This window comes from Entelurus aequoreus, linkage group LG12 (genome assembly GCF_033978785.1).
Source record: "Entelurus aequoreus isolate RoL-2023_Sb linkage group LG12, RoL_Eaeq_v1.1, whole genome shotgun sequence".
Classification (NCBI taxonomy): domain Eukaryota; kingdom Metazoa; phylum Chordata; class Actinopteri; order Syngnathiformes; family Syngnathidae; genus Entelurus; species Entelurus aequoreus.
The window spans coordinates 23,929,492-23,957,299 of record NC_084742.1 but is presented as its reverse complement, the minus strand read 5'-3'; the positions used below and the strand labels follow the sequence as shown (position 1 = coordinate 23,957,299).

At 42.6% G+C, this 27,808-nt stretch overlaps 1 protein-coding gene across 1 annotated transcript; it reads right to left on the bottom strand.

Annotated features, from left to right (window-relative positions):
• Positions 1-176: 176 nt before the first annotated feature.
• Positions 177-26,233, bottom strand: LOC133661803 (GRB2-associated-binding protein 1-like). Its single transcript, XM_062065271.1, has 11 exons — positions 25,975-26,233; positions 24,856-24,984; positions 24,616-24,781; positions 24,381-24,543; positions 23,723-24,303; positions 9,248-9,330; positions 4,441-4,550; positions 4,122-4,357; positions 3,956-4,052; positions 1,758-1,887; positions 177-1,572 (listed from the first exon to the last, which is right to left on the bottom strand). Exons 1-11 carry the CDS (start codon positions 26,047-26,049, stop codon positions 1,186-1,188), a joined length of 2,157 nt encoding a protein of 718 aa, XP_061921255.1. The 5' UTR covers positions 26,050-26,233; the 3' UTR covers positions 177-1,185.
• Between the last annotated feature and the right edge of the window lie 1,575 nt (positions 26,234-27,808).

Here is a 27,808-nt window from a genome sequence, read left to right as displayed (position 1 = left end):
ACATGTTAAAATAGTGAGTACAGTGGTACCATGGTTTTTGTTATTACATCGTTCGGATTTGGTCCATTAAAGTCCAAAACAATGTTTCTCAGAAGAAAGAATGTAAATCCAAATAATCCATTCCAGACACCTACAAAGGTGAACACAAACCACTTTTTATAGAATAGAATAGAAGGCCTTTTATTGTCACTATACACAGGTACAATGAGATTAAAGGCAACTTCAGTATCAGTGTGACAGTCTATAAATATGCAAAGCATAGGAAAGAAAGACAAGAAATAGTGCAAAAGGAGGTAAGGTTTACACACACAAAACAATGCAAAATAAATTTGTCACTTTCTGGTTCCCTTTCTATGGCAGGGCTATTCAACTAAATTGTTCAAGGGACCACATTTCCAGAGAGCTGAAGACCACAGGGGCATTCGTACTGGACATTAGTTTTTGGTCTATTTTCTTGTCAGATTTGCACATTTCAGAAAAGACGGACCAGTTATGCAAAATACAGATGAGTCTACTGCAGTAGATGCTTTGGGAGGTTAAAATGTCAATGCAAGACTCTGCCAATGTGTTTGTCCAAGTTCCTCTATAAGCGCTAAGGTGTTTTCGTTATATTCAATTTGCTGCAAAAAAATCTGTAGTCTCTCCCAAATTTTGACCTGAATTTGGGGGGGTAATACAGTGTCATTCCCGGTTCGGATTTGGCCCCGGGACGCCAGTTGAATAGCCTGTACTACGGTCTCAGTGCACTGCAGGTTTTAAAATTGTATACAGGTATTTTTTTTAATCAAACATCTGTTTGCTATTACAAGGCACAGTAATGGAGGTCCTTCCATGTTTGGCAGAAATATTACTAATGTCATTTTCGGTAAATAGACGACCATAATGGTTTAAAACAACACTATACTTTAAAAATTAGCTCTTAGTAACCATGTATACTTAGTATACTTAGCAAAAAAAAAAATTTTTGAGAGAGATTCAATTCAAAACAAAAAGGGACAGCTTAAGTCACTCTGGAACCTCATTAAGTGATGTTTTCAGTGTTGTTTATTCACAGAAAGAAAAGTAAAATCCATGTGCTAAAATCTACTTTAGAGATGCTCTTGGATGTGTTGAGATTTGGGCGTGGCTACCAAAATAAGGTTTTGATCCATTGATGTTGACACGGAAACGACCATACTTGGCTTCTCAGCTGTGCTCCTTGCACTTCTCCGTGGACATTCTCCCATCGTGCCACGCCTCCCTGGTATTCCTCAGGGCCTTGGTCCTCTTGGGGTCCACCACCACGTAGTCCACACGAGTTCGCTCTCCCCGGGCATGCTCCTCGACGCCTCCAGCCAGCTTGTCACCGCTATCATCAGTGCAGCGTTTCTGAGCGACACAAGTTTGTGTCGTGTCCATTATGTTGCGAGTTTGCAAAAGGAAAGTGTTCCTTCTTACCTGCCTTGTCGGTGTCACTCGTCCCACGTGGAGGTCTAGGTCCAGGTACTCCACATGTTTGCTGCCTCTGGCTCGCCTGACCAATGGGCTGCTGACTCCTCCCTCAGATGCACGATGTAGCGTGAGCCTCAGAGACTGCATGTAACACACACACACACACACACACACACACACACACACACACACACACACACACACACACACACACACACACACACACACACACACACACACACACACACACACACACACACACACACACACACGGTAAAGATTTGAACAGAGGGGAAAACTAAACAAAGGGGAGAAAGCTTACTTACACGCTCTTCTGCGCTGAAGCTGAGACTGCTGTTCGTCATGGCAACGTAGCTGTCGTCGAGATCATCAGAGTCGGAGGAGGAATATGAACTGTGGGATGAGGTGGGCCTGACTGTACGACGACTGGACGGGCTGAGACACACATGCACATACAATGAGTTAAACATGAGATAAACATGAACTTGTTATAATGAGTCAAATATTGGAATATGGGATCCATTATTCAAATTTGTTTTAACTATTAAATGAGCCTAAAATATGACTTCTTTTATCTCAGTGGAAAATATTGGACACAATGTGTGGTCAGGCTTATGAGATGCGATGCAAGTGTAAGCCAATGTCACACTATTGTTCATTTTTAAAATGTTTTTATTTGATGATAATGTAAATGAGGGATTTCTAATCACTGCTATGTTGGAATTCTTATTAATATGGATACTGTTGTTGATATTATTCATTTTTGTTTGACTACTTTTAGATTGTTTTGTGTTATGTTTGTGTGTCCTCTCAATTGCTCTGTTGATTGCTATTCTTAATGTTGCTGGGGCGGCTTTGGTTTTGGAATTGGAATTGTATTATTATTGTATTATTTTGTTGGACTGATTAATAAAATAAAAAAAATAAAAAACCCAACATGAACTTATTGTACATTTTAAAGGACGTCTTTCACGTACATAAGATGTGTGATTGTAAATAATGTTAATGAGAATTAATCCATAATAAAATACAAGAGCTGTGAATCTTTGGATCTACCACGATTCGATTCAATATCGATTCTTGGGGTCACGATTCGATATGTTTTTTTTTTCAATTCAACACGATTCTCGATTCAAAAACTATTTTTTTCCCGATTCAAAACGATTCTCTATTCATTCAATACATATGATTTCAGCAGGATCTACCCCAGTCTGCTGACATGCAAGCAGAGTAGTAGATTTTTGTAAAAAGCTTTTATAATTGTAAAGAACAATGTTTTATCAACTGATTGCAATAATGTAAATTTGTTTTAAATGGTAAATGGTAAACGGTTGTACTTGTATAGCGCTTTTCTACCCCTTTTTAAGGAGCCCAAAGCGCTTTGACAGTATTTCCACATTCACCCATTCACACACACATTCACACACTGATGACGGGAGCTGCCATGCAAGGCGCTCAGCAGGACCCATCAGGAGCAAGGGTGAAGTGTCTTGCCCAAGGACACAACGGACGTGACTAGGATGGTAGAAGGTGGGGATTGAACCAGTAACCCTCAGATTGCTGGCACGGCCACTCTCCCAACTTCGCCACGCCGTCCCCCTAACTATTAAATGAACCAAAAATATGACTTATTTTATCTTTGTGAAAATATTGGACACAGTGTGTTGTCAAGCTTATGAGATGCGATGCAAGTGTAAGCCACTGTGACACTATTGTTAATTTATTTTTATTTTTATAAATGTCTAATAATAATGTCAATGAGGGATTTTTAATCACTGCTACGTTGAAATTGTAACTAATATTGATACTGTTGTTGATAATATTCATTTTTGTTTCACTACTTTTGGTTTGTCCTGTGTTGTGTTTGTGTTTCCTCTCAATTGCTCTGTTTATTGCAGTTCTGAGTGTTGCTGGGTCGGGTTTGGTCTTGGAATTGGATTGCATTGTTATGGTATTGCTGTGTATTGTTTTGTTGGATTAATTAATTAAAAAAAAAAAAAATCCATCCATCCATTTTCTACCGCTTATTCCCTTCGGGGTCGCGGGGAGCGCTGGAGCCTATCTCAGCTACAATCGGGCGGAAGGCGGGGTACATCCTGGACAAAAAATAAAAAATAATATGAAAAAAAATAGATTTTTAAAAAATGAGAATCGATTCTAAATCGCACAACGTGAGAATCGCGATTCGAATTCTAATCGATTTTTTCCCCACACCCCTATAAAATACCCTTAAAAAATAAAGTCACTTTTTAATTAAAAAAAGCCTCTTACCCAAAAATGGGTTCCTCATTGAAGAACAACCCAAAATGGTTCACAATTTTGAAAACCCAGAATTTTAGTTAAAATAATACCCTTATATCCCAAAAAATTGGTTGCTCTTCATAAAAATAACTCCAAAATTTAACTCAACACTAGCAACCCATAAATTGGGTTACCAAAATAACCAAGCATTTTTTAGCGTGCACACACACACAGACACACACACACACACACACATACATACGGTCTTGTGAAGGTCTGAGTAACAGGTGAGCGTACAGGGGGCGGGACTTCTTGCCAGTCCTGCTGCACTGGAGGGATGTTGAGGGGCGCTGGTCTGACTGGCAGACACAGACAGAAGACATTAAGCCATGCAGTCTGCAGTGGAGACAGAAAGACCAACAGGCTACCTCTGCGCTGTGGCTTCAAATTGCGATGAACGGGCGGCGGCACCGTCTCCAGCTCTCCCTCCCTTGGGTGAGGGGCAGTGAGGGGCATCAATGGGGGTATACGGAAGCCCGTGTGAGCAGCCGGGGGCACCTGTGTCCCCAATGACAGCGGGTCAGCTGCAGCGGGGAGGTGAGGGCCAAGAGGGGTCATGGGAACGTAGTTGGCCTCCTGGTGATTGTGGGGTATCTCCGAGGGTCTGAAAGCATGACAACACGATTATCTGACCTTTTGGTTCCTGCCTTAATATTACAAAAAGCGAGGCGGCGGCTTGTTACCGACCGCGCCAGGTGAGGGGGCTCGATGGTGGCGGCGTTCATGGGAACGTAATTTTCATCCGCGTCGTTGTCTTCGGAGCAAACACTGCCCAGTGGCACCATGCCTTTATTCAACTGACAGCACATACACAAACATGCACAATAAATCAACAATCAAAATATGTTCAATGTTTGCAGACATTAAACCTCATTCCAGTGTTTGCCTCACAGTCATATTACATCACCATGCATGTCAAATCTCTGATGCTAATTAGAATTGATTGATTGATTGATTGATTGAGACTTTTATTAGTAGGTTGCACAGTGAAGTACATATTCCGTACAATTGACCACTAAATGGTAACACCCGAATAAGTTTTTCAACTTGTTTAAGTCGGGGTCCACTTAAATTGATTCATGATACAGATATATACTATCATATATACTATCATCATAATACAGTCATCACACAAGATAATCACATTGAATTATTTACATTATTTACAATCAGGAGTGTGGAGGGGGGGTGGGGTGGGGATATGGACATCAAGTAGTGGACATAGAGAGAGAGAGAGAGAGATCAGAAGGCATAAGAAAAAGAATCTGCATTTGATTGTTTACATTTGATTATTAGCAATCCGGGGAGGGTGTTAGTTTAGGGTTGTAGCTGCCTGGAGGTGAACTTTTATAGCGGTTTTGAAGGAGGATAGAGATGCCCTTTCTTTTATACCTGTTGGGAGCGCATTCCACATTGATGTGGCATAGAAAGAGAATGAGTTAAGACCTTTGTTAGTTCGGAATCTGGGTTTAACGTGGTTAGTGGAGCACCCCCTGGTGTTGTGGTTATGACGGTCATTTACGTTAAGGAAGTAGTTTGACATGTACTTCGGTATCAGGGAGGTGTAGCGGATTTTATAGACTAGGCTCAGTGCAAGTTGTTTAACTCTGTCCTCCACCTTGAGCCAGCCCACTTTAGAGAAGTGGGTAGGAGTGAGGTGGGATCTGGGGTGGAGGTCTAGAAGTAACCTGACTAGCTTGTTCTGAGATGTTTGGAGTTTAGATTTGAGGGTTTTGGAGGTGCTAGGGTACCAGGAGGTGCATGCGTAATCGAAAAAGGGTTGAACGAGAGTTCCCGCCAGAATCCTCAAGGTGCTTTTGTTGACCAGAGAGGAAATTCTGTAGAGAAATCTCGTTCGTTGGTTAACCTTTTTGATTACCTTGGTTGCCATCTATATGATGAATACAATGTAAATTAGCAGGTTCAGAAGTGTTTAATGTCCAAAATTACAAAAATCCAAGTAACAGTGTAACAGGAATATGTACTAAACAAGCACAGGGAAACTGTGCGTGAAAAAATGGCTATAGGAGAGACAACAAGAAAGAACTGCAAAGCAAAAAGGACAAAAATTAGTGATGGTACGAATTGTGCCGAGGCTTCGAGGCGTGTGTTGAGTTATGTTAGGGGCGTTTCTGCGAAGCGAGTCTTGCTTCATGTAGGGTAAGAGTCGGACATGATGACGTGTGAAGCCTCGCTGCAAAGTTGTACCACGTGACTGTTTGGAGACGCGGTTCAGATTTGCTGGGAAATTCAACAACTCCTCTATTGAAAATGTGGGTTTATGAGCGCTGTGGTCAGCTCGGAATATGGATTGAGAATAAAAATAGTCTTTAAAATTTAAAAAGAATAAAAGAATGACGCTAGACTTGATCCAAACCGGTTACCACTATGAATATTAAACAGGTAAATTGTATTAACAACATCAGCAGATCTTTGGTAGTACATAATACATTTTATACCACAAGACGTGGGTTCGATTCTCAGCAACATCACTATTCGAATGAGTTTATCACTGTAAGCATTACATTTAATAAACTAACGCAGTCTGTATTCATTGTTTTTAACCAGCTACCAGAAATCCATAGCTGGACGATGGAGAGGTTTTGTCAAAAAAGAAAAAAAAAGAATCACCTAAAAACAAAAATTAAAATGAACTAAATCTCATGTTCTGTACATCATTGTCTAAGTAATACTATAGTGTCATCTTCCTCTTTATGTCTCCTCAAGGTGACAGAAAAACATACAACCTGTCCTATCATATGATTCTACCATGTTGGCAGAAACACAAACACACAATACATATATATGTACATATATAACACATAAAACAGCTGTTATTATACTTTAATTTAACAAGCATAACCATTTCGTCAAATATTTATTGTGATTCATAGCGCCGTAATAAACGCAACAATTCAATGCATCACATTTTAAGTGGTTAAAGATGCAGCTGTTTGCATGTATTGATGCTTCGAGAAATTCTCGGACGAATTGGCTCAAGTGGTTCAATGCCTCAAGAGGCTTCATCTGACCATCACTACAAAAAAAATAATACTAAACTCTGACAATCAAGACACTAAACTGTTGGAATGATCCCACAAACAACAAAGCAGGGAGACTGATTTAAATAGCCCACTAACACCAGGTGAGACAGAGCAGGTGAGGAGGGAAACGCTCAGAAAGAGAGTAAAGCTACTGAAAGCAAAATACAAACAAAACAGGAAATTTAACCAAAAAGAAGAGCGCAAAACAGGAACTGAACCCAAAAACACTTGAAGAAAACCATAAACTAAACAAAGAACGATCTGATGGAACAAGTTGTAAAATTCAAGTGCATTACTTTTGTGGATCGTCCTTATTCATTTTCTCGTGAAATGTTGGAGCTGACGTTAGTTTTTCACCTGCACAGACGATGATGAGCATCAAACTAAATGCTCAGGCCCCATGGTGGAATGTTTGATTGTACTTTTCCTCAAAAGGTGCTGACTCAGTTACCTGCAACAAGCGCTTGCAGGTGACATTGTCCAAGTAACAGTTTGTAAGTAACTTCATTTTGCTCATGCAATATATGACTTTTGCATATATTACTTGCAAACACCGTTGTAGTCTAACATTGCCAGAATTGTGTATCAATGATCAATTTCTGCTTGAATTGCGCAGAATATATTCTACATGGTAATATGGATTTAAAGTACTGTAAAATTGTGAAGTTTGAATACTTTTTACTTTGAAATATTCTAGATCACTCTATGATTTTCAAATTTTAAAAACAATTATAATCATAAACAAACACAGGATGACAGTGTAACAATATCACAACAATATTTAAACAGTTCCTTATTTTCTTTTATTACATACAATTGTTTGAGCAAAACAAAGTCAGTAGTGCACAATAACTAAACAAAGGCTACTAATGTTTTAAAGTCTTAGTTTCCCGCCCCTCAAAGTCCTCGTGTGTACAGACTTTCCCCCTGAATTTGTAAACGTTAACAAAAAACAACAACAAAAAATAAAAATATAAAATAAATATACATGTAAAATAATAATAAATAATATAAATATAAAATAGTAATAAATAATATGAATTATAATAATATATTATAAAATCAAAATATCAACCTAATCACTCTAGTACCGATCATATACCGAAACAACACTTGGTATTGACAGTAATGCTATATGGATCAATCTGTACTTACCTGCGTACTCATCTGCTTACTTTCCATCGAAGAACTTATTTATTGTGGTGTTGCAAGCTATCTTAGCGGCTAGTTTAGCGATGAGCTCTTACTCTTACTCGGTGAATAACAGGTTTAGCCTCGCCCTTCGGTGATAATAAAACTTGTAAGAAATGCAGTTTATTTGCCGCAATGTAGGTGATGTTTAATAACTTAGGGGCGCAGATCAGCACAGTGTATGGACATACGATAGCTGCCTCTGTCAGCCGAGGGGCCAAAAATAAATAGCATTAAGTATCAGGTGAGAGGGAAGCCGTTTTTATGATCGGCATGAAAGACAATCAGCTTTAGCCGATCACATACTTTTTTACGGAAATGGGCCCGATGCTGATCAATCGGGGTATTTCCAAACCCCAATGCCACCCCTTTATCTGCTATCTGTATCGTGTGTGAAGAAACTATGGCCTAAAATAAATGGCATGTTTTTATTTAGTTTTCAGATATTTGTTGGGTCTTTCTAGAGCAGGGGTGTCAAACGTACGGCCCGCAGGCCGAATCAGGCCTGCAAACAGGTTTTATCCGGCCCACGGGATGAATTTGCTAAGTATAAAAATAAGCCAAAATCTTTGAATGAAAGAAACTGCTGTTGTAAATGTGTCCACGAGATGTCGCAATAGCAATTCTTTGTAGATTATGCTACATACTGTATGTTTAAAAAAAAAACATATGATGTTAGTGCACCAGTCGAGGAAAACGAGCAAACTACATAAATGACATCCTGTAATTTGATTTTGATATCATTTTTTTTTTCTTGATAGATTGAAAATTAACAACAATGATTTGACTGACGAACATTATTTTTTCAGAAAGTATAAATAACGACAAATAAAGATATAATACTATTAACCGCAACATGTAAGTGTAAAAAAACCCCCAAAACATTATGATTTGTACATATTCAGAATGTGATTGTTCTATTTATAAACAGAGAAAACAATCTGAAGTTGTCTTTATTTTCAAGTTATCATGCCGTGATTTTACCAGTGCGGCCCACTTGGGAGTAGATTTTTCTCAATGTGGCCTCGATCTAAAATTAGTTTGACACCCCTGATCTAGAGCTTTTTGTTATGAACGTTTGTGAAACGTTACTGTGGAGGAGTGATTGCAACACTGTCGGCTAAAGTGGGGACGTGCAGGTGTGATGATGTCACACCCACCACCGCGTTTGTTTTGCAGCCAAGCTAAGCATTGTGTAGGAAAATTAGAATTCAGAAAAAGAAAGTTAGGATTTTCCGAGACAGGTGTGTGACACTCACAAAGTAGCTGTTGAAGCTATCGCTGAAGTCAAACAGGCTCGCTCTGTCTGAGAGCGAGCGAGACAGCGTCAGAGACTCACAGCCTAGAAAATACAAGAAGACAAGATCAACAAGTTGTTTCGGAAGCTCACTGGATAATCTTCAAACTCCCACAATGACTTCTGTGCCTTCTTTAAGCTAAGCTAAGCTAAGCTAATAGTGCTATTTGGTAACAGTGAAGAGAAAGTCAAACACAAATACAAATAGACGGAATAGAAATTGAAAGAGTAAATGAAACCAAATTTCTAGGTATAATGATTGATGATAAATTGAACTGGAAATCTCATGTAAAAAATATACAACATAAAGTAGCAAGAAACACATCAATAATGAATAAAGCAAAACATGTTCTAGACCACAAATCACTTCATATTCTCTACTGCTCACTAGTGTTACCATATCTGAGTTATTGTGCAGATATATGGGGAAATAATTACAAAAGTACACTTCATTAATTAATGGTGTTACAAAAAAGATCAGTTAGAATAATACATAATGTTGGATATAGAGAACATACAAATCCTTTATTTATTGAATCAAAAATACTGAAACTCCACGACATAGTGAATTTGCAAACAGCTAAAATTATACACAAAGCAAACTGCTCCCCTCACCTCCCAGGGGGTGAACAAGGGGATGGGTCAAATGCAGAGGACACATTTCACCACACCTAGTGTGTGTGTGACAATCATTGGTACTTTAACTTAACTTAACTATAACCTGCTACCCAAGAATATACAACAATTCTTCTCAAAAAAAGAGGAGAAATATAATCTTAGAGAGAAATGTAATTTAAAACATTTGTATGCACGTGTAACGGGTATAAAAAATACTTTGATTATTTGAGTGAAATTCCTGCTAAAATATGTATATTGGTTTGTTATGCAATAAGAGGTCCAATTGCGCCATCTGCTGGTACCTGAAAGTCTGTAAATATGACCGCAAACCGGAAGCTATTAGTAGACTTCCTGTTCTCTGCTAATGACATTGAAAACAGCAGAGGTGCTAACCACATATTGTGTGTATGTGCGTTCTGATCACTCATTGCAGCTACCAGTAAAGAACCACATCATCCAATCCAGCCTGTGTGTGGGTTCTTGGCGGGACGGGTACACAGCAGTTACATTGGTGCCGTGACCTGAGACTTCTATCAAGTTCGTCGAACCGGTGACCGTCCTGCCTACCACATCGCTCCATGAAGCCATTGGTTCACAGTATTTGTGTGTTCACAGTTTGCAAGGGTAGCATATTTTGTAGTGAAGCTCATTATAGTGTGTCACAGCGGCACAGATCATTTTATGTGGCATAACAGTAACGTGTCACACTGGCTGCTGATTTATTGTATAATTTTGATTCTATTTGCCATTTTCTTATTGATTATTTCACAAAGTGGGGTGGACTGTACTGTATTGTGGCAGACATTTTTGAAGCATGTCTTTTCAGAGTAATCCACTTTTCCCAAAGTTTGGCACACCCATTCAAGTTGGCAGAGGCAGGGGTATGCTTACTCCCATCCCCTTTTCTGTTGATAGTCCTGCCCCAGGTGTTAGTTTGCCCTCATTAGAGGCAGTTTCCAATGCTAGCGTACATAATGCAGCTAACCAGCGCACTAGCTCTTATTTGCCTCAAGTCACGTCTACACCAAATCCTATTGGTAGCGTCTCTGAGTGTGTAGCTGACCAGATGAGGACTGTCATTCAGGAGATAGGTCAACAGTTAGCTGATAGCATCATGTCGCGTATGTAGCCAAATAACACTGTAACTCCTGATTCAACTTTCACACAGAATGTAACAAGCACACTGAGTCAGCCTAGCCATGTGTCTGATGTATCTCAGGTTCAGGTTGTCACACAGAGGAAGGTTAAGGAACCACCATCATTTGTAGGAGATGGGTCGGATTCAATTAAGGTGCATGAATGGGAAGATCTGATGAGAACATTCATTAAGAGGAGTAATGTGAGAGTTGAAGAGCAGGCTGAGGAGATCCTTATGCATTTGAGGGGAAAAGCTAATGATGTGGTAAAGTTCGGCATTAGGAACAGTAATATTGACATGTATGCTCAGCCCGACCTGATTTATGGTCTACTTAGGAAACACTTTAGCTGTACTAGGTACTCTTCTGTCCCCTTAGCTGACTTTTACTCGACTTTGCCTAAAGACCAGGAAGACCCCTATGACTACTGGCTGAGACTGAACAGAGCAGCTGACCTCGCCATTGACTGTCTGAGAGAGCAGGGCAAGACGCTGGACAACCCTGAAACAGAGGTGACTCGCATGTTTATTCGGAACTGTCCCTGAAAAGACCTGGCCCTCACTTTCAGATCCAAAACAATCGACAAATGGTCAGCGTGTGAAGTACTGGAGGTGCTGAACGAGCACCATGCTGAGATGAGCTGCAAAGCAACTCCCCCAGTACACACTGTGAAGAGGATGGACATCGCAGTACACGCAGCTGAGGTGAGCCATAGTCCAGCCCTTGACCACAGTGGTCACAAGCCACCTCAAACCCAGAGCCCTCAGTATGTCCCCCTAGCGGAGGTGATGGCTATGTTGGAAAAGGTTCTGCTGTGTGGGACCTCTAACCAGTCACAAGTGAGGAAGCGAGCTCCACCCAGGTGTCTTGAGAACAAAGTTGACAGGTTCACTGACATGTCATGCATTATTTGCAAAGATGAAGGTCACAGTGCTTTCTCTCATTGCCGGGAGAAGAGGCTTTGCTTCAAGTGCTATGCTCCAGGCCATTCACGTTGTGACTGTCCAGCGAGGAGGACCACACCACAGCCTCAGGAAAACTGACCGATCTGCACACAGGGGAGGACTGTGCAGATCAGCTAATTGAACCTCCAACCAGTTATGAGAAGCCCGACATGCTTGATATTGAATCCCTCTATGAGTCGCACAGCAGTTATAGTGGCAGTACAGTAATCTCACCCAAGAAACTGATATTTCAGGGATCCCAGAGAATAGCAGAGACTGGTAGCCTGTTCTACACGCCTGTACTTGTAAAGAATGGCCCCACGTTCAAAGCACTGTTAGACAGCGGGTCAATGGCCTGTACAATAAGTGAGTCTGCTGTTGAGTCCCTGCTGCAGCAATGCCCTAACATGACAAAGGACACAGCTGATGATTATGTCATTGTAGGCTGCGATGGACACCGCGTTTCCCCCAAAGAGATGTATAACCTTGATGTTACCATTTATGGATGCAGGATGATCGTTCCGGTAATGGTTGTACCTGGCCAGACAGAAGCAATTATCCTTGGCAGCAATGCTATCAAGCATATCCTAACTCAACTGAAGAGCACTGACGGCTACTGGAGGCTTGTTTCCTCGCCCGACAATGGTCAGACTGATGACCACTGCCAATTCTTGTCACTACTGTCCAACACAGAGAGATGGAGAGGTGAATGCATTCCAGATAAGGTGGGAACAGTGAAAGTCAAGAGTTGTGTAACACTGAAACCACAGAGTGAGCACCTTGTCTGGGGCAAGTTACCTGAGTCAGCTGTGATGTCAGTAGGCAGTACTGTGGTCGTTGAGCCGACCCAGTCTAAAGCCAGACCCAAACAAATCCTTGTTGGAAGGGTTATTACTCCACTTTGGGGAGATCGATGGGTGCCCGTTAAAGTCATTAACCCTACAGACAGAACTGTGGTGTTGAGAAGGAACACCAAGATCGCAGATGTGTCCCCCTGTATCGCAGTGGAGGACCTACCCAAAGCAGAGGAGGTCAAGTGCAACATGCAGTGTGTGCAGAGCGAAGATGTGCATCTGAGGTCAGAAGAGGACATGGTGCGTGCACTGGAGACTCTGGGCCTTCAAGACATTGATCTGAAGTCATGCGAAGTGTCACTGCAGTGGAAAGACAAGCTTGTTCACATTATTGAAGAATATGAGTCAATCTTCTCCAGACACAAGATGGACTGCGGAGAGGCCAAAGAGTTTGTGCATCGCTTCCACCTTGTTGATGACAAGCCGTTCCGTCTACCATACAGGCGCATACCACCAAGCCAATATGAGAAACTGAGAACGACTCTGAATGAGATGGAGGAAAAAGGCATTATTCAAAAGTCGAGCAGTGAATATGCATCTGCACTCGTTCTCGTATGGAAGCGGAATGGAGACCTCAGAGTATGCACTGACTTCAGATGGCTCAACGCAAGAACTGTGAAGGATGCCTATCCACTGCCGCATCAAGCAGATGCTCTAGCCGCACTCGGTGGAAATGCTCTATTCTCCACGATGGACCTGACATCAGGCTTCTATAATGTCCCCTTGAACCCTGATGACAAGAAGTATACAGCATTCTCATCACCCTTTGGACTTCATGAATATAACCGTCTCCCTCAGGGCCTATGCAACAGTCCAGCTACCTTCATGAGGATGATGATGTCAATATTCGGTGACGAGAATTTCACGAGCCTGTTGTGTTACCTCGACGATCTGATGGTATTTGCACCTACAGAAGAAGTTGCACTCAAACGCCTGCAGATGGTATTTGCCCGCCTCAAGGAGCACAACCTTAAGCTCACACCCAAGAAGTGCTTCTTCCTCAGGAGGAATGTGAAATTTCTCGGGCACGTCATCAGTGAAGATGGAGTTCGAACAGACCCTGAGAAAGTCAGAGCCATAAATGACCTAAAGGTCGCAGACATCATGGAATCTGATGGTAAAACACCTTGTCCTAGTAAAATCAGATCGTTTTTAGGCATGGTGATGTACTACCAAAGTTTCATCGAGGCATGTTCTGCGAAGGCTAAACCGCTGTTCAGGCTCACAGCTGAACCTAGTGCTCAGTGCAAGCGCAAGAAAGGTCGCAAACCTGTGAAGAAAGGAGGTCCTCTGAAGCTGACTCCTGCTGATTGGTCCGACGCATGCCAGACCGCGTTTGAGACACTGAAACACGACCTCATGACAAGTGTCACCCTAGCCCACCCAGATTTCAATGCCCCGTTCATTCTGGCTGTCGACGCATCCTTTGATGGGATTGGAGCTGTCCTGTCGCAACTTCCGCCTGGTGGAAAGGTAGCTAGACCTGTCGCCTTTGCGAGTAGAACGCTCTCTCGCTCCCAGCTAAACTACCCTGTGCAACGACTTGAATTTCTTGCCTTGAAATGGGCAGTAAGCGACAAATTCAGCCACTGGTTGAAAGGCAGACACTTCACCACATGGACTGACAATAACCCCTTGACATATATTTTGACCAAACCCAGACTTGACGCGTGTGAACAGCGGTGGGTGGCGAAGCTTGCTGCTTATGACTTCGACTTGAAGTACATTCCCGGCCCAAAGAACATCGTAGCCGACGCATTGAGCCGTGAGCCATTTGTCCAGTCGTGTGTGGGTCATCGCCTTGTCACTGAACCTTATGCCTCACTGTTGGAACAAGTCAACGGTGTGAATGACAGAACCGTGCAAGAGGTGTTCAGAATGTCCAACAACTATCATGCTGTTGTGGATGAAGGTCGTGAAACATCAGACGGGCCAGTGCAAGAGGCAATTTCACCGAACACAAGAGGCTCAGTTGCGTCAGAGGAAGTCGCTGCCATCTTCAGTGCTCAGTCCACTGGAGGTGTGAGTCGCATGATTGGGGCGGACGCTGCCTTCAGTCTTCTACAGAAGGAAGACCAGTCCACTGCACTCCCTCAGAGTCAGCTTGTTGGTCAACAGGAGCAAGACAAGACAATAGGCAGGGCCATGTACTTTGTACAGAGACACAAGAGCCAGGTGTGAGCGAGCTGTTGAGTCACATAGTGTGATCAAACTTCTAAAGCATTGGAGTAGACTGACCATACAGAATGGCATGCTGTACAAGATAAGGAAAGATCCCCAGATGAACAAGAAGATCCTCCAGTTCATAGTACCAGACTCTTTAAAGCAGAAAGTCCTCCAAGGTCTCCATGACTCAGCAGGTCACCAAGGCCAGCATCGTACCTTGTCTCTGGTGAGGCAACGATTCTTCTGGAGTGGCATGGAACGGGATGTTGTGAACTATGTTCAGTCTTGTCAGCGCTGCATAGTAGGGAAGACACCCGAGCCACACAGCCGTGCACCTCTCAAGAACATTGTCACCTCTGAGCCTATGGAGTTGGTCTGTATAGACTTTTGGACTGCTGAGCAAGGGAACAAGTCTGTGGATGTTCTAGTTGTGACCGATCACTTCTCCAAGATGGCACACGCCTTCCCATGCAAGAATCAGACTGCCAGGCAAGTCGCTCGTCGTCTCTGGAATGACTTCTTTCTAATTTATGGCTTTCCTCGGCGCATCCATTCGGACCAGGGAGCCAATTTTGAGAGCAAACTGATTAAGGAGCTTCTAGAGATGGCTGGGGTACATAAGTCCCATACGACTCCGTATCACCCCATGGGAAATGGTGTCACAGAGCGTTTTAACAGGACCCTGGGAGATATGATCAGGTCTCTTCCCCTTCAGTCCAAAGCAAAGTGGCCACAAATGCTGCAGCAACTTACCTTCTGCTACAACTGTGCAGAGCATGAGACAACAGGGTTTGCACCCTTCTACTTAATGTTTGGAAGAATCCCTCGTCTCCCTGTCGACGTCATGTTTCAACATGCTCTCACCAATGACGCTGTTGTCAGTCACTCAGACTTTGTGTCCCAACTGAAGAAGGATCTGCATGAAGCTGCTCAGATTGTGAAGAGGAACAGTCTCAGGGAACAGACTCGCCACGCCAAGCTGTACAACCGCAAAGTCAAGGGCTCACCCCTCGTCGCTGGAGACAGAGTGTTGATTGCCAACAGAGGTGTGCCAGGAAAACGCAAGGTTGCAGACAAATGGGAGTCGACCCCTTATGAAGTCATCTCAGTCAGACCTGAACTCAATGTCTACAGAGTCAAGGATTGCCTGACAGGCAGAGAGAGAGTCGTTCACCGGAATCTACTACTCTCTGTTAGCTTCCTGCCATGTGACAGAGACTTGGACAATGTCTCTGGGCACTCTGAATGTGACGTTGCTGCGCATGGAAGTGATGTATGTCCTGACGTGCCTGATATGGTGGAAGACAGTAATGTACGTACAGTCAACTGGCTGATGCGGACGGGTGAAGAGGAAGTCCATTCAGAAGAGGAAGTCCATTCTGAAGAGGAGGATGACTCGTTTGACCGGAGGTCTGATGCTGCTCAGTCCGACTCTCTCTCAGTCACCGCGTCCAGTCAGGACAGTCAGTGAGTCCCTGAAGATGTTGACTATGCTGCTGTTAATGGTGCGGAAGGCTCACCACAGTGCTCTGAAGATATAGTCACTGACACAGAAGTTGCCCCTTCCGTAACTATCCATCCAGATGTGACCCCTTTGGACACTGACTCTACTGACATGTCCCCTCCTGACAATATCCCCACAGACGTTGCTCCTCCTGACAAAGACCTTCAACAAGACATTGACCCCCACGGACACTGATGCTCCTGAGACAGCCATTCTTGACACTGACTTTCAGAACAGTGACGTTCCAGGCCCTTTAGCTCAAGCGATTTGCACACAGCCTGGCCGTTATGGTCTCAGGGATCGTAGTTCCATGAACCCTCCACAACGCCTGATTTGTCAGATGAATAAGCAAGTAGTAGATGAAGATTCTGTGTCCACAGTATCAGTTAGTACCTTGTTTAAGTTCTTTAGAGATGCAATTTCAGTTTGAGTTATGAAAGTATTTGACCAAAGAAGAGTCTAAGTAGTACTTGAAGCTATAGGAACAACATTTTGCATTTCAGAGGTGTAATAGGCATCTCTGAGTCTGTGTTTAGTTAGGAGATTGATCACATTATTTCTTTCCACACTCCTTTTTGAGAGAGTTTTAGAACTGACATGCACACCAGTTTTGTTCCTAGTAATGCACTTATTTTTTTTGTTTTTGTCTCAAGTGTTGCACTCCTAAATTTAGCAGAATTTCAGGGGGGTGTATGTAACGGGTATAAGAAATACTTTGATTATTTGAGTGAAATTCCTGCTAAAATATGTATATTGGTTTGTTATGCAATGAGAGGTCCAATTGCGCCATCTGCTGGTACCTGAAAGTCTGTAAATATGACCGCAAACCGGAAGCTATTAGTAGACTTCCTGTTCTCTGCTAATGACATCGAAAACAGCAGAGGTGATAACCACATATTGTGTGTATGTGCGTTCTGATCACTCATTGCAGCTACCAGTAAAGAACCACATCATCCAATCCAGCCTGTGTGTGGGTTCTTGGCAGGACGGGTACACAGCAGTTACACACGTACAACACTTAAAACCTTCAGTATATCAGTATGTGGAATTAAATTATGGAATGGATTAAGCAAAGCAATCAAACAATGTACTAATATGATCCACTTCAAGAAACTCTTCAAACTTAAAGGCCTACTGAAACCCACTACTACCGACCACGCAGTCTGATAGTTTATATATCAATGATGAAATCTTAAGGGGATGGGACAAATGTAGAGGACAAATTTCACCACATCTAGTGTGCGTGTGACAATCATTGGTACTTTAATCTTTAATCTTAATCTTAACATTGCAACACATGCCAATACGGCCGGGTTAACTTATAAAGTGCAATTTTAAATTTCCCGCTAAACTTCCGGTTGAAAACGCCTTTGGATGATGACGTATGCGCGTGACATAGCCAGTGAAACAGAAGTATTGAATCCAATACAAAATAGCTCTGTTTTCATCTCATAATTCCACAGTATTCTGGACATCTGTGTTGGTGAATCTTTTGTCATATGTTTAATGCACAATGGAGACTGCAAAGAAGAAAGTTGTAGGTGGGATCGGTGTATTAGCGGCGCACTACAGCAACACGACCAGGAAGACAGAGATGGATAGCAGACGCGTTAGCCGCCGAACTCAGCTTAACTTCCTCCGTCTCGCCGACCGCATCTGTGATCGGGTGAAATCCTTCGTCGCACCGTCGATCGCTGGAACGCAGGTGAGCACGGGTGTTGATGAGCAGATAAGGGCTGGCTGGCGTAGGTGGATAGCTAATGTTTTTAGCATAGCTCTGTGAGGTACGGTTGCTAAGTTAGCTTCAATGGCGTCATTAGCAACAGCATTGTTAACCTTCGCCAGGCTGGAAAGTATTAACCGTGTATTTACATGTCCCTGGTTTAATAGTATTGTTGATCTTCTGTCTATCCTTCCAGTCAGGGATTTATTTATTTTGTTTCTATATGCAGTTAAGCACGATGCTATCAGGTTAGCTCCGTAGCTAAAGTGTTTCGTCGATGTATTGTCGTGGAGATAAAAGTCACTGTGAATGTCCATTTCGCGTTTTCGACTCTCATTTTCAAGAGGATATAGTATCCGAGGTGGTTTAAAATACAAATCCGTGATCCACAATAGAAAAAGGAGAGACTGTGGAATCCAATGAGCCAGCTTGTACCTAAGTTACGGTCAGAGCGAAAAAAGATATGTATTGCACTGCATTCTAGTCCTTCACTCTAACGTCCTCATCCACGAATCTTTCATCCTCGCTCAAATTAATGGGGTAAACGTCGCTTTCTCGGTCCGAATCGCTCTAGCTGCATTGTAAACAATAGGAAAATATGAGGAGGCGAACAACTGACTACGTCATGCTACTTCCAGTAGGGGCAAGGCTTTTTTTTATCAGATGCCAAAAGTTGCGATGTTTATCGTCGTTGTTCTCTACTAAATCCTTTCAGCAAAAACATGGCAATATCGCGAAATGATCAAGTATGACACATAGAATGGATCTGCTATCCCCGTTTAAATAAAAACATTTCATTTCAGTAGGACTTAAAAGTGTTTACAAAGTACAAAGAAGAAGAATACTGAATTTATTTCATTTATCCATTCTTTCACTCTCAAAATAATCTTACTTATCTCATCATATGAAATGTAACTTACTTCACCAATTATTATTATTTATTTATTTTTATTGTGATTACTTATGGAGTATATTGTGAATAAATTGAGAACAGGAAGTGAACAAAAGTTGAGTTGAGTTGAGTTGAGTTTGAGTTTATTTCGAACATGCATGCATACAACATGATACATCACAATTTCCAGTTTCTCTATTCAACGTTTTAGCTACTGTTACGTAAAAGAAAAGGGGTAGGATTAAATAAGCTCTGCTTCTTCCTACTCCTTTTCGAACATGTTGAAAAGAGAAACTGGAAATTGTGATGTATCATGTTGTATGCTTGCATGTTCGAAATAAACTCAAACTCAAACTCAAATAGTGTGCAAACACAACAAACTTGTGTTTCAGAAGCAAACACGTCACTGCATCACTGTAAGCTAAGAGTCTTTGAGCAGGACAAAGTGTCTTGTTCTGTTGCTGGAACAAATCCACGCGGTGAGGATTTAATACATAACATCAGCCACTTTCTAAAGCCGGTTTCTAACAAGAGCTAATGATGTGTAAGAAAACCAATAGGCCTACAATAGATCCCTGCTACTCGCAGGGGTTATGCTCTAAGACTACGTGCAATTGGTGAAATACCGCAAATAATGAATATACCCATACGCATTTTTGATACTCTAAACCAGGGGTTCTTAACCTTTTGGACCTCCGGTCTCAATTCTTCCGCTACAGAGGCACCCGGGGTCCACTCAAAGATTAACACAGAATTAGTCATCTTACTATTGATTTTAACAGTATGCGATAATTATATATAACCTACTTACAGTTTACAACCTTCTCAAATGATATATGAGATTATTGTTTAATTAACACTTAAACCTAAGGCTTAGGTCAGGCTGATTGGAAAATAAGTAGTAACTAAATATCCTACATAAGAAGGGAGTCATAAATAACTGACAAAAAAATATATGTATGTACATACAATAATGTTGTGCTAATACAATAAACAATAATGAACATGTTTCTTAACTAAAGTGTCAAAACAATTAAAGTGAAAAAAAAATTACAGCATCAACACTTTAGTCACAATTTTTGCGCTTAAGAAACTTCTCTATGACTTTAGCTCTAGACTTCTTCTGTTTCTTTTAGTGGATGGAAAGTGGTGGAAAAGTGTATTACAACTGAGTATTCATTCGGACAAGAGCTGGGAAACATATTTTTTGGCGGCCCCCAAGTGGGCGTTCGCTGCCCAACAATGGGCCTTGAGTCTACTGTTAAGAAACACTGCTCTAAACCACACTTGTCAAACAAACTTAACGCCAGATCTGATCCGCCACATCATTTAATGTGGTCCACTTAATTTGAAAAGTGACTTTCCAGTGAAATGTGTTGTTCTGCATGTACTGTATTCAAGATGTTCCATGCAGTCCTTTTTTTTTTGTGTGGAGTGGTAGTGGGGGGTTACTTTAAGGAGGGGGTTAAGGAGTTAATAAGTATGACACCCCTCCTTTAAACCCCACATTATGCCTCTCAGTTATTAACCATATTTTAAATATTTTTTGCCCTGGAATAAACTATTACAGGCTTACAGTATACAGCATTGTACTAACAAAACGTGCAGTTACTCAACATCACGTCTTGTCAAAACATCTTCCTCTTGGAAAATGTTGAGTTTATTGACTTATGAGACAGGACCTTCTGCTGGATTCCCAGTTGCAGCACCAGCTTTCCCCTGCAGATAGCGCCATCAAACCATTTTCTATTTAAGTTACCGTAAAAAAACAAATACCATATATAAATAGATATTGACAACTTCAAGAAGAAAAAATAAATCTCTGAATATGGAGAGTGCGAAAATGAAAAGGCAGGGATCAACTGTACAGTCATCCCTCATTTATCTCGGTTAATTGATTCCGGACATGAACGCGATAAACAGACTTCCGCAAAGTATGAAATATCGATTGATTTTCATAGCTAGGATGTAAGATATGTTTACTACCTTCTAAATATGTATTCAACATAATAAGAGCCCTCTATCCATGAAATAACACCCTTTAGTCATCTTTACAATGTTTTAATGCAATATAATAATGCCCGTTGGGGCTGAGCCAATCATCCATCCATCCATTTTCTACCGCTTGTCCCTTTCGGGGTGGCAGGGGGTGCTGGAGCCTGTCTCAGCTGCATTCGATCAGTGGCCACAATACTGAACAGCAGTGTTGGGACTAACGCGTTACTAAGTAACGCGTTACTGTAACGCCGTTAGTTTCGGCGGTAACTAGTAATCTAACGCATAATTTTTTTATATACAGTAACTCAGTTACCGTTACTGCATGATGCGTTACTGCGTTATTTTACGTTATTTTTCTGTAGTATCGGCTAGAAACTGAAGATGTGAGTGTGTTTTATTGGAGCGCTCCGGTGGAAAAGAAGAGGCGTGCTTTCCCCCACCCACAGAAAGCACGCCTCCCCGCAGGGGAGACGTACGTTCCTCCAGAGCTGTACTTCGGGTCTAACAACCTTCACTTTACCCGGAAGAGGGTCTTTACAGCTGAGGGTGAATGACGAGCCCGGCGGTTTGTTGCAACTTTGTGACTTTATTGGACGCAGCCATCCAGCAAGCTAGAGCACCTACACGCACTCACTGTCACCGCTCCCTCACCTCTCTCGCCCACTCACTCACTGACGTCACTCACCTCTCATGCTGTCATATCTTAAAGGGCCACACACACACACACACATACGCTACTCTCATAACAACTAACAAGACATCATGGCGAAGCCAGAAGTCGAGTTTTTTAACATTAAGATTAAGATTAAAGATTAAAGTACCAATGATTGTCACACACACACTAGATGTGGCAAAATTTGTCCTCTGCATTTGTCCCATCCCCTTGGGGAGCAGTGGGCAGCAGTGGGCAGCAGCGGCGCCGCGCCCGGGAATCATTTTGGTGATTTAACCCCCAACTCCAAGCCTTTGTTGCTGAGTGCCAAGCAGGGAGGTTATGGGTCCCATTTTTATAGTCTTTGGTATGACTCGGCTGGGATTTGAACTCCAACCTACCGATCTCAGGGCGGACACTCTAACCACATGGAGACATTCTCAATACTTTTCTTTTGTCGAGCACAAAGAAAATAACATTTTAGTTAAATGTAAGTTGTGTCTTCGATCAAAGATCCTATCTACTTAGAGTTAAAGTTAAAGTGCCATTATGTTGCAGCTATTTAAAATAGTTTTGTCAATTTTTTCTGGCCTGAAATAAATTGGCCCTTTGAAACATATCTTTGCCTTTGTGTGTTGTATGTAGACCACATTGCTTTCTGAGTTCAGTGATGCAAATGCATGTCAAGTTGATCAACAGATTGTATTATTCTCCAGTGCAATAACAGTACTGAAATGAAGGCTAAAAGGGCATTAATGGGAGCCTTAAAAAAAAAGGGGGAAAAAAGAAGTAACTAAATAGTTACTTTTCACAGTAACGCCTTACTTACTTTTTGGTGTAAGTAACTGAGTTAGTAACTGAGTTACTTTTGAAATAAAGTAACTAGTAATTGTAACTAGTTACTGGTTTTCAGTAACTAACCCAACACTGGTGAACAGCGCACTCTGATTGGTTTGGTCTCCTTTAGTTGCCAATACTACTGTGGTATTGATATTTTAAGTTAATTTAGTCATTTTTATGCTTGAAAAAGCTTACTGTAGGCCAAAATGTTGTAAAATATCCCTTAAAAATGTGATGTGGTAAGGCCCAGTATTTGAATGGCGATGTGGCGAGAGATAACTGCATGCACTTTAGGTTCTTCTAAATACAGCCAGCAATCTTGGGGTCATTTCTGGTTTACATTTCGACAGTCACATCAAATCAGTAACAAAATCGGCCTACTATCACCTCAAAAATGTAACAAGACTTAGAGGGCTCATGTCAGCTCAAGACTTAGAAAAACTTGTACATGCCTTTATTACCAGTAGGCTAGACTATTGTAATGGTCTCCTTGCAGGTCTTCCCCAAAAAACTGTCAGGCAGCTACAGCTTGTTCAGAACACTGCTGCTAGAGTTCTAACAAAGACCAAAAAATGTGAGCACATTACACCAATTCTTAAATCCTTACATTGGCTCCCTGTACATCAGAGAATTGATTTCAAAATCCTCCTGCTCACATATAAATCACTACATGGTCTAAGGCCGAAGTATATCACCGATATGCTCCCACTATATAAGCCCTCTAGATCACTAAGATCTTCTGAGACCAATCTGTTAGCGGTTCCCAGAGTAAACTCAAATCAAGGGAGCGCATCATTCAGTCACTATGCAACAAATAGCTGGAATAAACTTCCTGAATATGTCAGACTCTCCCCAACTCTGACTACTTTTAAAACTAGACTGAAGACTTTTATGTTCACCTTAGCTTTCAGCTAAATCTTTTAATCTTTTAACTCTTAACGTCCGCACTGTTTTTATTTTATTGTCTGCATTTTAATTTTGCTTTTATCTTCTTTCATTTCACTTTGTTGTCTGTGAAGCACTTTGAGTCTGCCTTGTGTATGAAAAGCGCTATACAAATAAAGTTGCCTTGCCTTGCCTTGCCTTCTCCACTCTAGTGGACAAACTCACGTCTAGGTGTGGTGGCAGAGTTACTCCTGGTCACTCCCCCGGCAACTTCCACGCTTCCAGGGCTCAGCCCCGACTCAGAGCCCTGCCCGTTCGTCAGACTCTCACCGATGGCTGCCATGGCAATGGGCTTAGGCGGGCGCGGTGGAGGAGTCGGGGTGGAGGTGAAAAGCTCAGCCTGTATTAAGGAGTCCACACTAGGGGTGGAGTAGGGGTGCAGAGGGGGGGGTGGCTGATGTGCGGCTGCCGGGCGGGGTATCTGGTAGCCACTGGAGGCAGCGATTGCCACGGGGCGCAGGTGGAAATCCAGTGAATGCTTCCTTGGATGTGGAGAGGGGTGACATCGAGGTCTCTCGCCTGCTCTCTGGAGGTAAGGACTCATGCTAGAGTTCAGAGACTGGCTAAGGGCATCTGTTGTGGCAACAGATGTCCACGGCGCCGTCCGAGAGCCGGAGGAAGGCGGAGGGAGGCTGGTGGGAAGTTGGGAGGGCGAGGGCGAAGAGGAGGAAGAGGCGATAGAGGGAGTAGGAAAGAGGTGGTCGCCACTGTCGCTATCTAGAGAGGTGGAGGAACCTTGTGGAGGCCTGCAGGACAAAAGCAAATGTATTTGAAGGGCTATGCTTATCGCCATGGCAACTAAAATAGCTGAGGGAGACCTAACCTGATGTGGGTTCGACATTGCGCTAGCCACATGTAATCCTCCACACTGCCACCTTCCATCACCTGGGGGCGCACTCCGACAGGCTCGTAGGGGGCACCAGAGACCGTTACCGTGGCAATAGTAATGCCAGGGGAAGTGCTGGAGACGGGAACGCCATCATGTACTGGAAGAACAAAATGGTTGACATTAACATGAAATGTATGTCACTAAGATTTTCCATCCCTCGGTCCTCCACCTTCGTCTGTTGGGTTGAAGCCACACAGCAGGCAGATGGAGGCCACCCAGTGATTCATGTCCTCCTCAGACTCAGCCACCAGGTACCACGTCCTCTCCCCCGTCCTTACATCAAAAACAAAGCTTTTCTCCAGTTCCTTCTTTGTGAACGACAAGCCGGCGTCCACCTGCAGGACCGAAAGAGATGAAACCTCTCCTGGCAGGAGAACGAGATGTGTTGTGTGTGTGTGTGTGAGGGTACCTGCTCACACATGCTCAGGTTTATGGTTCTGATGGGCCGACGGGAATGTGCGTTCTTGTAATACTGCAGAACGTCAGGCTCACCACTCAGCCGGCCGCTACGCAGCACAAACCAACGCCTCTTCCAGGCCTACAGTGGGAAACCTTCATAAATCACTAACTCCTGTGTGTTTATGTGATCAATGTGCACAACAACATTCCTCCCCCCATGTTTCGCCAAACACACACAGGAAAAGGAAGTAGTGGGACAGGACTTGAGCTCGGCTTGACGATCTTCAAGCAGCATGTCGATGCTATAAGAGAGAGCCATGAGAGCTGCCACGACAACAGCTAATAATCTACGATGTTGTTAATCCGAGTGATTGAACACTTCCTCTCATCATTCTTCCTGTTCTTTTTGTTTTCTCTTTGACCCCTGACCCCAACAGGAAGTGGAAACAATGCCTCCCCCCCAAAAAAACACTTCCTCCATCCGGTCTCCGAACCAAAATTAACGGCAAACCTTCCATTTGCTTATTTAGACACGTGTTCCACCACTTCCTGTCCCATCCATGCGGAATACAACTCCGGGCTTTTGTGTGTGTGTTGTTTTCCAGATGCTTTGGAGGTAAGTCCTTGCAAATTTTCCAAGAGGGCCCAGCTGAGAGCGATTACAATGGATTGCATAACACACACACACACAATAGGGAGTGTGTACGCCGCTTGAACTTTGGTCCAAATCTTAGCATGAACACACATTTCTGCTGCAGCCGTCACAAGGCTCTGTGTGTGTGTGCGTTGACAGTGACAGTACACAGCTGAGCAGACAGTGTTTGTCTGCATGTCAGACATCACCAACATGAAAAGATACACACAAGCACGGAAAAATACTTTTACTCCTCAAAGTGTTGGACAGAAACCGTTATTTCTGAACACAACAATGATGGAGACTAACACGACTCATTGGCCAGGCATGCCAGATATGCAGAGTGAGTGTGTGTGTCTTTACTGGAATGTAAAACCAGTCAGCATAGCCTGACACAGCAGTGTGTGTTTGTTTTCCTGGTGAAGGAAGACATTTGCTCAACTCAACAAAGTACACTTTCAGACATTCCCATACACTTTTCCGACCTGTACTCACGTAACGGCGTAGCTTTTTCTCTGGTGGAGATTTCCTGAGCCAACCTGAACAGACCACTTCGCCATCTCTGCTCATTGTGGCGCCAACAGGGTCGTCCAACCAGCAGCCTCCACTTCAGTCACGTGACACTGAAAAATCTGCACTTACTCAAACTCGGTTCTCAGCGGTCGGCCCTTTTCATGTTTGATCCAGAATCAGATATTTTCTTTTAAGGTGGTCAGCAAAGTCATCCTCCAGGTATCAAAGGTCCTGCTCCTGAGTCCACCAATCAGAGAATGAGTGAGTCACAAGTCCTTCTAGAAGAACATCCTCTTCCCAGCATTGGCTCCTCCCCCATCCCAACTATTTGGACATTCCATCCTTGCTCCACTCCCACTTGTCTTCTTGTCTCCTCTACACTGGAACAGCCTGTTGTTTTCTTTTAGAGCTTAGTAAGACATTACGTTCTTTACTTTTTTTAATATATAACATGGTATGCACAAAAAAGTAGAGTAAACACAACACATCTAGTTTTGACATGCCTTTGTGAATGCTGACACCTAGTGGGACTTTGTGCTACTACATCTTTTGAACCGCATCAATTCTGGCCATGGTCGCCGACGTAGACTCGTTTTTTAAACCTCACTTATCTAAATGAGAGGAAAAAAACATTAAAGAGGTTTTTTTTTACAGTCATTTAGTTCATTAAAAGACGTCATGTTCATGTAAAATAAATATAGTCGTGAAACAAGGCTCCTGGTGACCGCACCCCGTCCCCAAGACAAAATCTAATTTAATTTATGTGAAACTATTTTTATACTTTGTAAATCAAAATCGAATTTATTTTGATGTATGTTTTTCACCAAAACGAATTCATGGTGTTCAATTATTATTATTATTTTTTAAAGATCATTAAAATTGTAGACTTTGCTACCTCAACTATGAACAGGATTTTAATTGACTACTTCCTGCTTTGCAAAACAAGTATTAATGCTGAGCACCAAGAACTGGAAGGGAAATCTACTGTGTTCTCATTCTATAACTAAGATTAATACAATTTCATATGAAGCACCCTGTCATTCATTCATTCACATTTTACATCAATCATCAATCAATCAAAGTTTATTTATATAGCCCTAAATCACGAGTGTCTCAATGGGCTGCACAAGCCACAACGACATCCTCGGCTCAGATCCCACATCAGGGCAAGAAATAACTCAAACCATTGGGATACAATGAGAAACCTTAGAGGGGACCGCAGATGTGGTCCCCATGGGCGACCGGTGCATTGGACGTCGAGTGGATCTAGTTAAAAGTGTGAGAGTCCAGTCCATAGTGGATCTAGTTAATAGTGTGAGAGTCCAGTCCATAGTGGATCTAGTTAATAGTGTGAGAGTCCAGTCCATAGTGGATCTAGTTAATAGTGTGAGAGTCCAGTCCATAGTGGATCTAGTTAATAGTGTGAGAGTCCAGTCCCTAGTGGATCTAGTTTATAGTGTGAGAGTCCAGTCCATAGTGGGGCCAGCAGGGGATCATCTTGAGTGGAGACAAGACAGCAGCGAGCGCAGAGACGTCCCCAACTGATGCACAGAGGAGTGGTCCACCCCGGGTCCCGACTTTGAACAGCTAGCAACTCATCTGTGGTCACCTAATAACCTCTCCACACAGGAGAGGGGGCAGAGCAGAAAAGAGACGGCAGATCAACTGGTCTAAAAGGGGTCTAATTAAAGGATAGAGTATATAAATGAGTTTTAAGATGGGACTTAAATGCTTCTACTGAGGTAGCATCTCTAACTGTTATCGGTAGGGCATTCCAGAGTACTGGAGCCCGAATAGAAAACGCTCCAAAGGCTGC